The sequence below is a fragment of the Salmo salar genome, chromosome 04 (genome assembly GCF_965601325.2).
Source record: "Salmo salar chromosome 04, fSalSal1, whole genome shotgun sequence".
NCBI classification, from domain to species: domain Eukaryota; kingdom Metazoa; phylum Chordata; class Actinopteri; order Salmoniformes; family Salmonidae; genus Salmo; species Salmo salar.
In genome coordinates, this window is record NC_138294.1 from 25870188 (window position 1) to 25880822 (window position 10635).

General features: G+C 42.6%; 1 protein-coding gene across 1 annotated transcript; it reads right to left on the minus strand.

The window, feature by feature from the left end:
• Positions 1-1793: 1793 nt before the first annotated feature.
• LOC106602507 (uncharacterized) lies at positions 1794-5169 on the minus strand. The gene is made up of 3 exons (XM_045717577.2): positions 4687-5169; positions 3624-3754; positions 1794-3460 (listed from the first exon to the last, which is right to left on the minus strand). Exons 1-3 carry the CDS (start codon positions 4931-4933, stop codon positions 2258-2260), a joined length of 1581 nt encoding a protein of 526 aa, XP_045573533.2. The 5' UTR covers positions 4934-5169; the 3' UTR covers positions 1794-2257.
• Between the last annotated feature and the right edge of the window lie 5466 nt (positions 5170-10635).

Sequence of the window (10635 nt, forward strand, 5' to 3'; positions counted from 1 at the left end):
ACTTCCAGCCAACAAACATGGCAGCGAGAACTCTACATATGGAGTTTGAGTCAATTACCTGGCCAAGTTCATACATTGTGTTTTTATATGTAAACATAAGTTGTATTGATTTAATTTTATGAATGAAGAAAATGAAGCCAGGTGCATCACTATTCCCATTGAAGATATATTACTGTTTATAGAAAATAAGTATTTCTCCCTTACCTTGCTCCCCCATCTTTAGTCCACTCAATGCTCTGATCCGTCCTCTATCGTCTCCACTTTGACCAGCAGCAGATCAGGCTTCCCTTCCTCCATGTCTACTGACTGTAAGAGATACAGAGTGAGAGAATGTTGGATCATGAAATCTGATATGAGCACCCATCTATGGAGCATCTTCTGATTGGGCAATGAAGAATTGCTATGAGTACAATGCAAACATGTTAGTTGGTTTGATTACTTGACACTCTTTAATGGTTTGATCATTCAAAAGGCATGGTCCCACACCTTCAGGAGGAGGTGTAGTCTGGTTGTCCTCCTTCACCATGGTCCCCTCAGGGTTCCCCAGACCCTCCTCACACCCCTCCTCCTTGACCAGCAGCACCTCTGGACTCTCCTCCTCCTGGAAGAGACAGGTGATACAGATTACACAGACATACACTCCCTCAGGTACATACTGTACACACGCACATACAGATAACAAATACACTTTCAACATGGAGTGTTTACCCATCCCCACTACGTTTGAGGCCTATACTGTAGTTACAGAATGATTTCATCATTGTTAACATAAATATGATGTGGGTAAATCAGGGTTATGGGAGAATGTTGGGTTTACTGGGCTCTCAAACCCTGGCGGGCAGCCAGTCTAGGATATGAACAATTCCAATTCCAAAGACACAGGAGTCCCATCTCCCAAACAGCTGGAAAGGCAGATGAAGGCTGCAACTGATAACTGCATGCACTCTACTGTTTTTATTTATCTAGGCAAGTCAGTTAAGAACAAATTCTTATTTTCAATGACAGCCTAGGAACAGTGGCTTAACTGCCTTGCTCAGGGACAGAACAATAGATTTTTACCTTGTCAGCTTGAGGATTCGATCTTGCAACCTTTCAGTTACTAGTCCGACGCTCTAACCACTAGGCTACCTGCTGCCCTGTAAGTCACTCTGGATAAGAGCTAAAATCTAAATGTAAATATGAGTCAGCTGTGTCATCTTCAGACAAACCTGGCTAAACTATTTTGACGTGTACAGTAGTGTGTGGTAGAGCAGGGATGCTAAACCGAAATTGGAGACAAACCGACAATACCGATCACTTATTGCAGGCATTTGGCTGATAGGCATACCATTCATTACAATAAGTAGCCTATGAAATGTGAAGATTGAAATGAAATAAGTTTTCCTAAAGTGACTATGCATAGATAATAAACAGAGAGGAGCAGCAGTGTAAAAGTGGGTTCTGGGTAGCCCTTTGATTAGCTGTTCAGGAGTCATGGCTTGGGGGTAGAAGCTGTTGGTTAATGGGACAACTGATGGCTACAACCATTGAACTAGTAGCAGTAGTTTAAATGATTTATTTTTTTTAACTGTGGTGCACATTGTTATAAACATATTGTTCTATTTATAGTAATCGCATCAATTCAGGCAACTTATCGCGATAGGGATTTTTGTCCATAACGCCCAACTCTAATGTATGGGTAAGTGTAGGTATATTTAGTAAGTGTATATTGGTTATAAAGAACTATCGGGAGTATGCAGAATAGTGAGTTCAGATGTGATGTATACTAGAGAGTCTCAATGAAAGTCTTGGAATAAAAAATTATGTTTTGTGTTTATTAAACATAAAAAGAAGTGTTAAATACACCATATGAAAACCACACATACAGGTCTCAACTAAAAATCTGCCTGAACTTGATCAACTGCATTCACTTTCTCATTAAAGTAGTATGAAACAGGCATTTGTGAACATATAGCGTACACAGTACAAACACAATATGTAACAGACGTTAGGCTCATACAGTACATGCCTTATATATTCCACAATGGAACTTGCACTTCAACACAGTTGTAGAAATTGACCCACTCCTGCTGTTTACTTTGTGCATCTACTTTATCTCACTGAGTCCAATGCAGGTTTTGATCTAAACATCATAAGCTATTGAGTGGAATGGTTACTTCCTATGTTATGGAGTAGAATGTTTTTTCTGCTGGTGTATCCTGAGGTATCTCCTCTCTGAGAACCTTTTCCCGCAGTGCGTACAGGCGAAAGGCCTTTCTCACACATGGACCTTCAGGTGCATCTTCAGCTGCTGCTGTTGGGAGAACCTCTTCTCACATTGGGAGCAGCTGTAGGGTTTCTCCCCTGTGTGGACCCTCTGGTGCCTCTTCAGGTCTCCAGCCTGGGCGAAGCGCATGTGACACTGGGTACAGCTGAAGGGTTTTTCCCCCGTGTGGACCCTCTGGTGCCTCTTCAAGTTGCCAGCCTCGGTGAAGCGCATGTGACACATGGTACAGCTGAAGGGCTTCTCCCCTGTGTGGACCCTCTGGTGGATCTCCACCTTCTGGGGGCAGCTGAAGCCTTTGTTACAGAACATGCAGAGGAACCGTTTCTCTTTACTATTGCCTGATGTGGCTCCCCCTCCCTGAGCCTGGACTCTAGCCCTGTCGTTTGATTTCAATTCCTGATCGAAAAGGATGCTTCTGTGAGAATCTGAAGGCCCCATCGATGTGGACAGTAGGTCGCAATCCCTGAACGAGTGTAAAGGGGAGTGGGTCGTGACATTAAGATTTGTCTCTATACTTTCCCTGTAATCTAAGAAATCTCTGCCCTGTGAGTGTCCATCTCCTAGATGACTATCTGCATTCCATGTGGGAGGAATGTCGCCCTCCACTTTCACAGTCACTTCATCTACGACCAGATCCTCCGCTTTCTTATCTAGGCACCCTTCAGAGTATACACTACTATTGTACTGGTTCCAGTCCCCTCTAGACAGATCAGTCTGTGTCTCTAAACCCAAGGATATGTTGCCAGGGTCCATCTCTGTAGTGTAAGAACAAGACGGATCATCACCATCAGTGTCTAACGCATCACCATCAACATCTCCACGGAAATGAACCGTCTTCTGGCTCTGGTGAAATACCGGTAAATACTCTGAACCAGGAGCAGGAGGACAGCCCAGTCTCCCCGGTTCCAGTCTCTCTGGGTCTGATCTGTGGTCAGATCCTGTGTGTAAGACCCTGTGTGTTACAGTTAAAATCTTGGTGTCTGTCTCTGACTTGAGGACGGCGTTCAGCGTTCCATTGACCTCCGTGATGCTGCGTCGGGTCCTGGGCTGCGCCGGGGAGGTTGGGGGGTCCTCCGTGGCTACAGGGGGCGCTCCAGACGCTCCAGTCTGGATGTCTCTGCTGTGCCGTGTGTCCTCCTCTCCTTCAGACCTCTCCTGCTTGACCCCAGGACCTGTAGTCTCTGCATCTGCAGACTGACACAAGAAGAGAGGAGGTTATTTAACCGGTACATGAGTTAAATTGGATAACAATGTCATAGGGAAGTCTCACAATCTCCTCTATGGCAGATAAATAAGGATGTACATAGAAATAAACAGGCTACATTTAATGTACTGTAACTTTCTATGTTACACTAACCTCTATCACGATAACATGCTGGGTTGAGGTTCCACTCCCCTCATCAACAGTGATTGGTTGGTCGTCTCTCCATGTATTGTGTCCCACTGGCTTCACAAAGCTCCTGTGGCCTCCAGTGAGATGTCCTTCACCTGAGAGAGTGATTGGGGGAAAAGAGGTGGTTAAGTTATGTACTATCAATGCTCGATGGTACATTTTACACTATTGACTGTTTTGACACTGTCTAGAATTGGCCAGGATGTAAGGTAACACTTCTCATAACTTCTTGATATACGATTTATAGATCGATTGATTATGTTCCATGCATCACATTGTTTTAATTGAGTAAATAATAAGAAATGTACTAAATCATGAATCTGATTAGAATATGAGATTGTGCAAGATAGCTAAGTAATCAGGGGAATTATTGCATACTAGCCAAAAATAACTGACCAAGACCCAATTCTGGTTAACCATTATGTGGTTAACCAACCTGGTATCAGAGCATTTTGTAATATTCTGCATGTAATTCTGAGACACTTAATTTATTATGCCATGCTACGTTTTGTATGGTATGGTATGTATTCATTTGTGGCAGTCCATCACCCATTTCATATGACATGTTACAATTTGTATTATACGTTACGAATTTGCTAAACTTACAGTAATGTTACGAATTTGCAAAATGTATGATATGAATTCTATCTAGGTGCCTAACGTTAAGGTTAAGGGGTTAAGGTTAAAGTTAAGTTTAAGAGTTAGGTTAAAGGGTTAGGGGAAGGGTTAGCTAACATGCTAAGTAGTTGAAAAGTTGCTAATTAGGTAAAATGCTAAAGTTGTCCGTGATGAAATATAAACTCGCAACCTTTGGGTTTGCTAGACGTTTGCTTTATACGTCCCCACCATCTGTCTTATGTAACTATACCAAACAACAGTTCATACTAATTTTGAATGTCTTGGATTTGCATTTACAATGTTACGTCTAGTCTATGAAACCAAGCTGGGTTAATGCATCTAAAGTCACACATCCACAGAGGGGAACGGGGCGACAGACCCTGCAGCCTCGGACTTCTGCTAAATGTACCTCTTGCCGTTCCTCTGTATCGATCGATGATCTTTCCACTACTGGGAGGACTGGCGAGGACGCGCTCCCGTTCCAGTAGCTGTACTTTCCTCCGCAACGCCCTGTTTTGTTTTTGGCTTTGAGTTATTTCCAAACGAAACACTGCATAATCGTCGTCTACGAGTTTACAGATCTCTGCCACGGCTGCATTCGCTAGCACCTCCATGATGGAGGCTATTTGAGTGTGAAAAACCATACCGTTAGCCATTGTTAGCAGCGAGTTAACGTTAACTAGATAACAAACATCTATCAACCAAGTCCTGTCTCCAAAGCGAATTAAACACTACCTGGGGTAAGTATGTGATGCTGTGAGGTAGTCATATTTTGAGTTCCAGGATGTTAATAAACGTCTAAATAACAACAATAAAAACGTTAACGTGTATATTTGTCTTGGTCATTATTTACTTCCGTTTAATTCTTATTTGGTGGGGTTTTAGGGTGGACTACATCTAGACAAAAAAAGGTGTATTGCCGCCGACTACTGGATTGGGGGAAAAATAGAAGAAAAAAAAAACTAATCTGTAACTGACTTGCCTAGTTAAATAAAGGTTATATTAAATAAATAAATACACATGTGTGGGTGTATACCAATCTCAACCACGAAAAACAAAAAAGTGAGCCTCAGTCATTCAAAATACATTTACAGAGGACGGAACTGTTCAAGCCAGTACTCTCCGCAGAATAGGCGAAATTTCCACGGGGGATGGGGGGGACGTGTCCCTCCCAATATTCAGAATTGGTTCATTTCCAAATATCTTATACATCTATTTTGTTTTTGTTTTTAAGCATTAGATGACTTGGTATTATGGTGCGTTGATCAGTTAAACAGTTTAAAGCCGTTATTTTAGTGTTTTTTTTGCCCAAAGTTGACCTTCAAAGTAAGGGACAGATGACATTTACTAGGGGTAGGGGTGGTCGAAAATAGGGGAGGGTTGGTCCAAAATAGGGGAGGGTTGGTCCAAAATAGGGGAGGGTTGTGTGTGTTTTTTTTTATTATTGGGCACAGGGGAGGGTAGTGCGTTTTTTTCCCCCCTGGTTTACATTTACTCTTCTGATCGTATTTTCCCTCTAAAAATGGCTTAACTTACTTTTGATATTATGCTAATCATTTTTAATTAATATTTGGATCGAAAATGAACAAATGACTCTCCTTCTGTACGTCTATATGTGTATAGCAGCATGCCACCGGCATATCTCTATATCTCTTAGATTAGGCATAACCTTCTCTTCCATATATATATATATATATATATATATATATATATATATATATATATATATATACATACATACACACACAGTTGAAGTCAGAAGTTTACATACACCTTAGCCAAATACATTTAAACTCCGTTTTTCACATTTCCTGACATTTAATCCTAGTAAAAATTCCCTGTCTGCTTCAATATATCCACATAATTGTATATTTTGTGAAGTGCACTTTATTTTAAGAATGTGAAATGTCAGAATAATAGTAGAGAATGATTTCTTTCAGTTTTTATTTCTTTCGTCACATTCCCAGTGGGTCAGAAGTTTACATACACTCAATTAGTATTTGGTAGCTTTGCCTTTAAATTGTTTAACTAGGGTCAAACGTATTGGGTAGCCTTCCACAAGCTTCCCACAATAAATTGGGTGAATTTTGGCCCATTCCTCCTGACAGAGCTGGTGTAACTGAGTCAGGTTTGCAGGCCTCCTTGCTCGCACATGCTTTTTCAGTTCTGCCCACAAATGTTCTATAGGCCTGAGGTCAGGGCTTTGTGATGGCCACTTCAATACCTTGACTTTGTTGTCCTTCAGCCATTTGTCCACAACTTTGGAAGTATGCTTGGGGTCATTGTCCATTTGGAAGACCCATTTGCGACCAAGCTTTAATAACTTCCTGACTGATGTCTTGAGATGTTGCTTCAATATATCCACATAATTTTCTATTTTGTGAAGTGCACCAGTCCCTCCTGCAGCAAAGCACCCCCACAACATGATGCTGCCACCCCCGTGCTTCACGGTTGGGATGGTGTTCTTCGGCTTGCAAGCATCCCCGTTTTCCTCCAAACATAATAATGGTCATTATGGCCAAACAATTCTATTTTTGTTTCATCAGACCAGAGGACATTTCTCCAAAAAGTACAATCTTTGTCCCCATGTGCAGTTGCAAACCGTACTCTGGCTTTTTTATGGCGGTTTTGGAGCAGTGGCTTCTTCCTTGCTGAGCGGCCTTTCAGGTTATGTCGATTTAGGACTCGTTTTACTGTGGATATAGATACTTTTGTACCTGTTTCCTCCAGCATCTTCACAAGGTCCTTTGCTGTTGTTTTGGGATTGATTTGCACTTTTCGCACCAAAGTACATTCATCTCTAGGAGACAGAACGCGTCTCCTTCCTGAGCGGCTGCGTGGTCCCATGGTGTTTATACTTTCGTACTATTGTTTGTGCAGATGAACGTGGTAGCTTCAGGTGTTTGGAAATTGCTCCGAAGGATGAACCAGACTTGTTGAGGTCTACACATTTTTTTTCTGAGGTCTTGGCTGATTTCTTTTGAATTTCTCATGATGTCAAGCAAAGAGGCACTGAGTTTGAAGGTAGGCCTTGAAATATATCCACAGGTACACCTCCAATTGACTCAGATTATGTAAATTAGCCTATCGGAAGCTTCTAGAGCCATGACATCATTTTCTGGAATTTTCCAAGCTGTTTAAAGGCACAGTCAACTTAGTGTATGTAAACTTCTGAACCACTGGAATTGTGATACAGTCAATTATAAGTGAAATAATCTGTCTGTAAACAATTGTTGGAAAAATTACTTGTGTCATGCACAAAGTAGATGTCCTAACTGACTTGCCAAAACTATAGTTTGTTAACAAGAAATTTGTGGAGTGGTTGAAAAATGAGTTTTTATGACTCCAACCTAAGTGTATGTAAACTTCTGACTTCAACTATATATATATATATATATATAATATATATATATATATATATATATATACACATATACTGAAGAAATATATAAACAACATGTAAAGTGTTGGTTTCATGCACTGAAATAAAAGTTCCCAGAAATGTTCCATATGCACAAAAAGTTTATTTCTCTCACATTTTGTGCACAAATTTGTTTACTGAGCATTTCTCCTTTGCCAAGATAATCCATCCACCTGACAGGTGTAGCATATCAAGAAGCTGATTAAACAGCATGATCATTACACAGGTGCACCTTATGCTGGGGACAATAAAAGGCCACTCTAAAATGTTCAGTTTGCCACACAACACAATGCCACAGATGTCTAAAGTTTTGAGGGAGCATACAATTGGCATGCTGACTGCAGGAATGTCCACCGGAGCTGTTGACAGATAATTTAATGTTAATTTCTCTACCATAAGATCCCTCCAATGTCGTTTTAGAAAATTTGGCAGTACGTCCACGTGTAACCATGCCAGCCCAGGACCTACACACCCGACTTCTTCACCTGCGGGATCATCTGAGACCAGCCACCCAGACAGCTGATGAAACTGAGGAGTATTTCTGTCTGTAATAAAGCCCTTTTTGTGGAGAAAACCTCATTCTGATTGGCTGGGCTTGACTACACAGTGGCTGGGCCTGGGTCTCCGACCCACCCACTGTGTAATTTGTTATAAGCTGTTTTTAAGGACACGTAAATGAGCCACATTTATGTGTCCTTAAAAACAGCCTATAACAAATTACAAAAACACGATTTCTTGTGTTTGACCGACATCCCTCGTCTTTTATTGGCGCTGGCTGCACCAGGTTGGATCTGAATGCATGATGTGGAGGCATAATCAAAGTGTGGATGTCCGTCATATGGATGTCCGTCAAATTTCTCAAATGTCCAGTAAATAAAAATATTCCCTGTCATTTTCACACAGGAAGCGGCGCAGGTCCTAATCCAGGCACTTGTCATCTCCCGTCTGGATTACTGCAACTCGCTGTTGGCTGGGCTCCCTGCCTGTGCCATTAAACCCCTACAACTCATCCAGAACGCCGCAGCCCGTCTGGTGTTCAACCTTCCCAAGTTCTCTCACGTCACCCCGCTCCTCCGCTCTCTCCACTGGCTTCCAGTTGAAGCTCGCATCCGCTACAAGACCATGGTGATTGCCTACAGAGCTGTGAAGGGAACGGCACCTCCATACCTTCAGGCTCTGATCAGGCCCTACACCCAAACAAGGGCACTGCGTTCATCCACCACTGGCCTGCTGGCCCCCCTACCTCTGAGGAATCACAGTTCCCGCTCAGCCCAGTCAAAACTGTTCGCTGCTCTGGCACCCCAATGGTGGAACAAGCTCCCTCACGACGCCAGGACAGCGGAGTCAATCACCACCTTCCGGAGACACCTGAAACCCCACCTCTTTAAGGAATACCTAGGATAGGATAAAGTAATCCTTCTAACCCCCCCCCCCCCCCCTTAAAAGATTTAGATGCACTATTGTAAAGTGGTTGTTCCACTGGATATCATAAGGTGAATGCACCATTTTGTAAGTCGCTCTGGATAAGAGCGTCTGCTAAATGACTTAAATGTAATGTAATGTAATTTTCCTAAAGGAAACTCTGAAATGGCATATTATTTTTATGAATAATTTTAGAATATTCACATTAAAAGCTGTCGCCAATTGGATGGAAACCTAGCTATAGACACCCTAAAGACTGGCAAGTGCACTAGTCCAGTCTCACTTTGATTATGTCTGCACATCATGGTTCACCAGCAGCCCCAAATATCTAAAGAATAAGCTACCAGCCAAACAAGCTTGTAAGAATTGTACTTAAACACCCCCTCAATCTCATCTGGAGGTTGAACATTTTTTCATCTCTCTCTGTAATGTGTCTATCTATGTAATTGTATACAGTATATAGAAAAGTACGTGGAGACCCCTTCAAATTAGTGGATTTGGCTATTTCAGTCACACCCGTTGCTGACGGGTGTATAAAATCAAGCACACCGCCATGCAATCTCCATAGACAAACATTGGCAGTAGAATGGCCTTACTGAAGAGGTCAGTGACTTTCAACATGGTACCGTCATAGGATGCCACCTTTCCAACAAGTCAGTTTGTCAAATTTCTGCCCTGCTAGAGCTGCTCCGGTCAACTGTACATGCTGTTATTGTAAAGCAATAAGGAGCAACAACAGCTCAGTAGTGAAGTGGAAGGCTACACAAGCTCACAGGACAGGACCGCCGAGTGCTGAAGCCCGTAAGAATTGTCTGTCCTCTTTTGCAACACTCACTACCGAGTTCCAAACCGCCTCTGGAGCTTTATGAAATGGGTTTCCATGGCCAAGCAGCCGCGCACAAACCTAAGATCACCATGTGCAATGCCAAGCATTGGCTTGAGTGGTGTAAAGCTTCCCACCATTGGACTCTGGAGCAGTGAAAACACATTCTCTGGAGTGATAAATCGCGCTTCATCATCTGGCAGTCTGACGGACGAATCTGGTTTTGTCGGATGGCTGTGTGCTCGATTGTATACACCCGTCAGCAACGAGTGTGACTGAAATAGCCAAATCCACAGGAGAACGCTTCAGCATACAATGACATTCTAGACGATTCTGTGCTTCCAACTTTGTGGCAACAGTTTGGGGAAGGCCCTTTCCTGTTTCAGCATGACAATGACCCTGTGCACAAAGTGAGGTCCATACACAAATGTTTCGTCGAGATCGATGTGGAAGAACTTGACTGGCCTTCACTGAGCCCTGACCTCAACCACATCGAACACCTTTGGGATGAATTGGAATGCCGATTGCAAGCCAGGCCTAATTGCCAACCATCAGTGCCCAACCTTACTAATGCTCGTGGCTGAATGGAAGCAAGTCCCCACAGCAATGTTCCAACATCTAGTGGAAAGCCTTCCCAGAAGAGTGGAGGCTGTTATAGTAGCAAAGTAGCAAAGACCAACTGGGTAAGCCTA

Coding starts and splice junctions, on each gene's coding strand:
- LOC106602507 (XM_045717577.2), bottom strand. CDS start 4,933: ATGGCTAACGGTATGGTTTTTCACACTCAAATAGCCTCCATCATGGAG. Junction 3,755..4,686: donor ATACAGAGGAACGGCAAGAG/GTACATTTAGCA, acceptor TCACTCTCTCAG/GTGAAGGACATCTCACTGGA. Junction 3,461..3,623: donor AGCATGTTATCGTGATAGAG/GTTAGTGTAACA, acceptor TTCTTGTGTCAG/TCTGCAGATGCAGAGACTAC.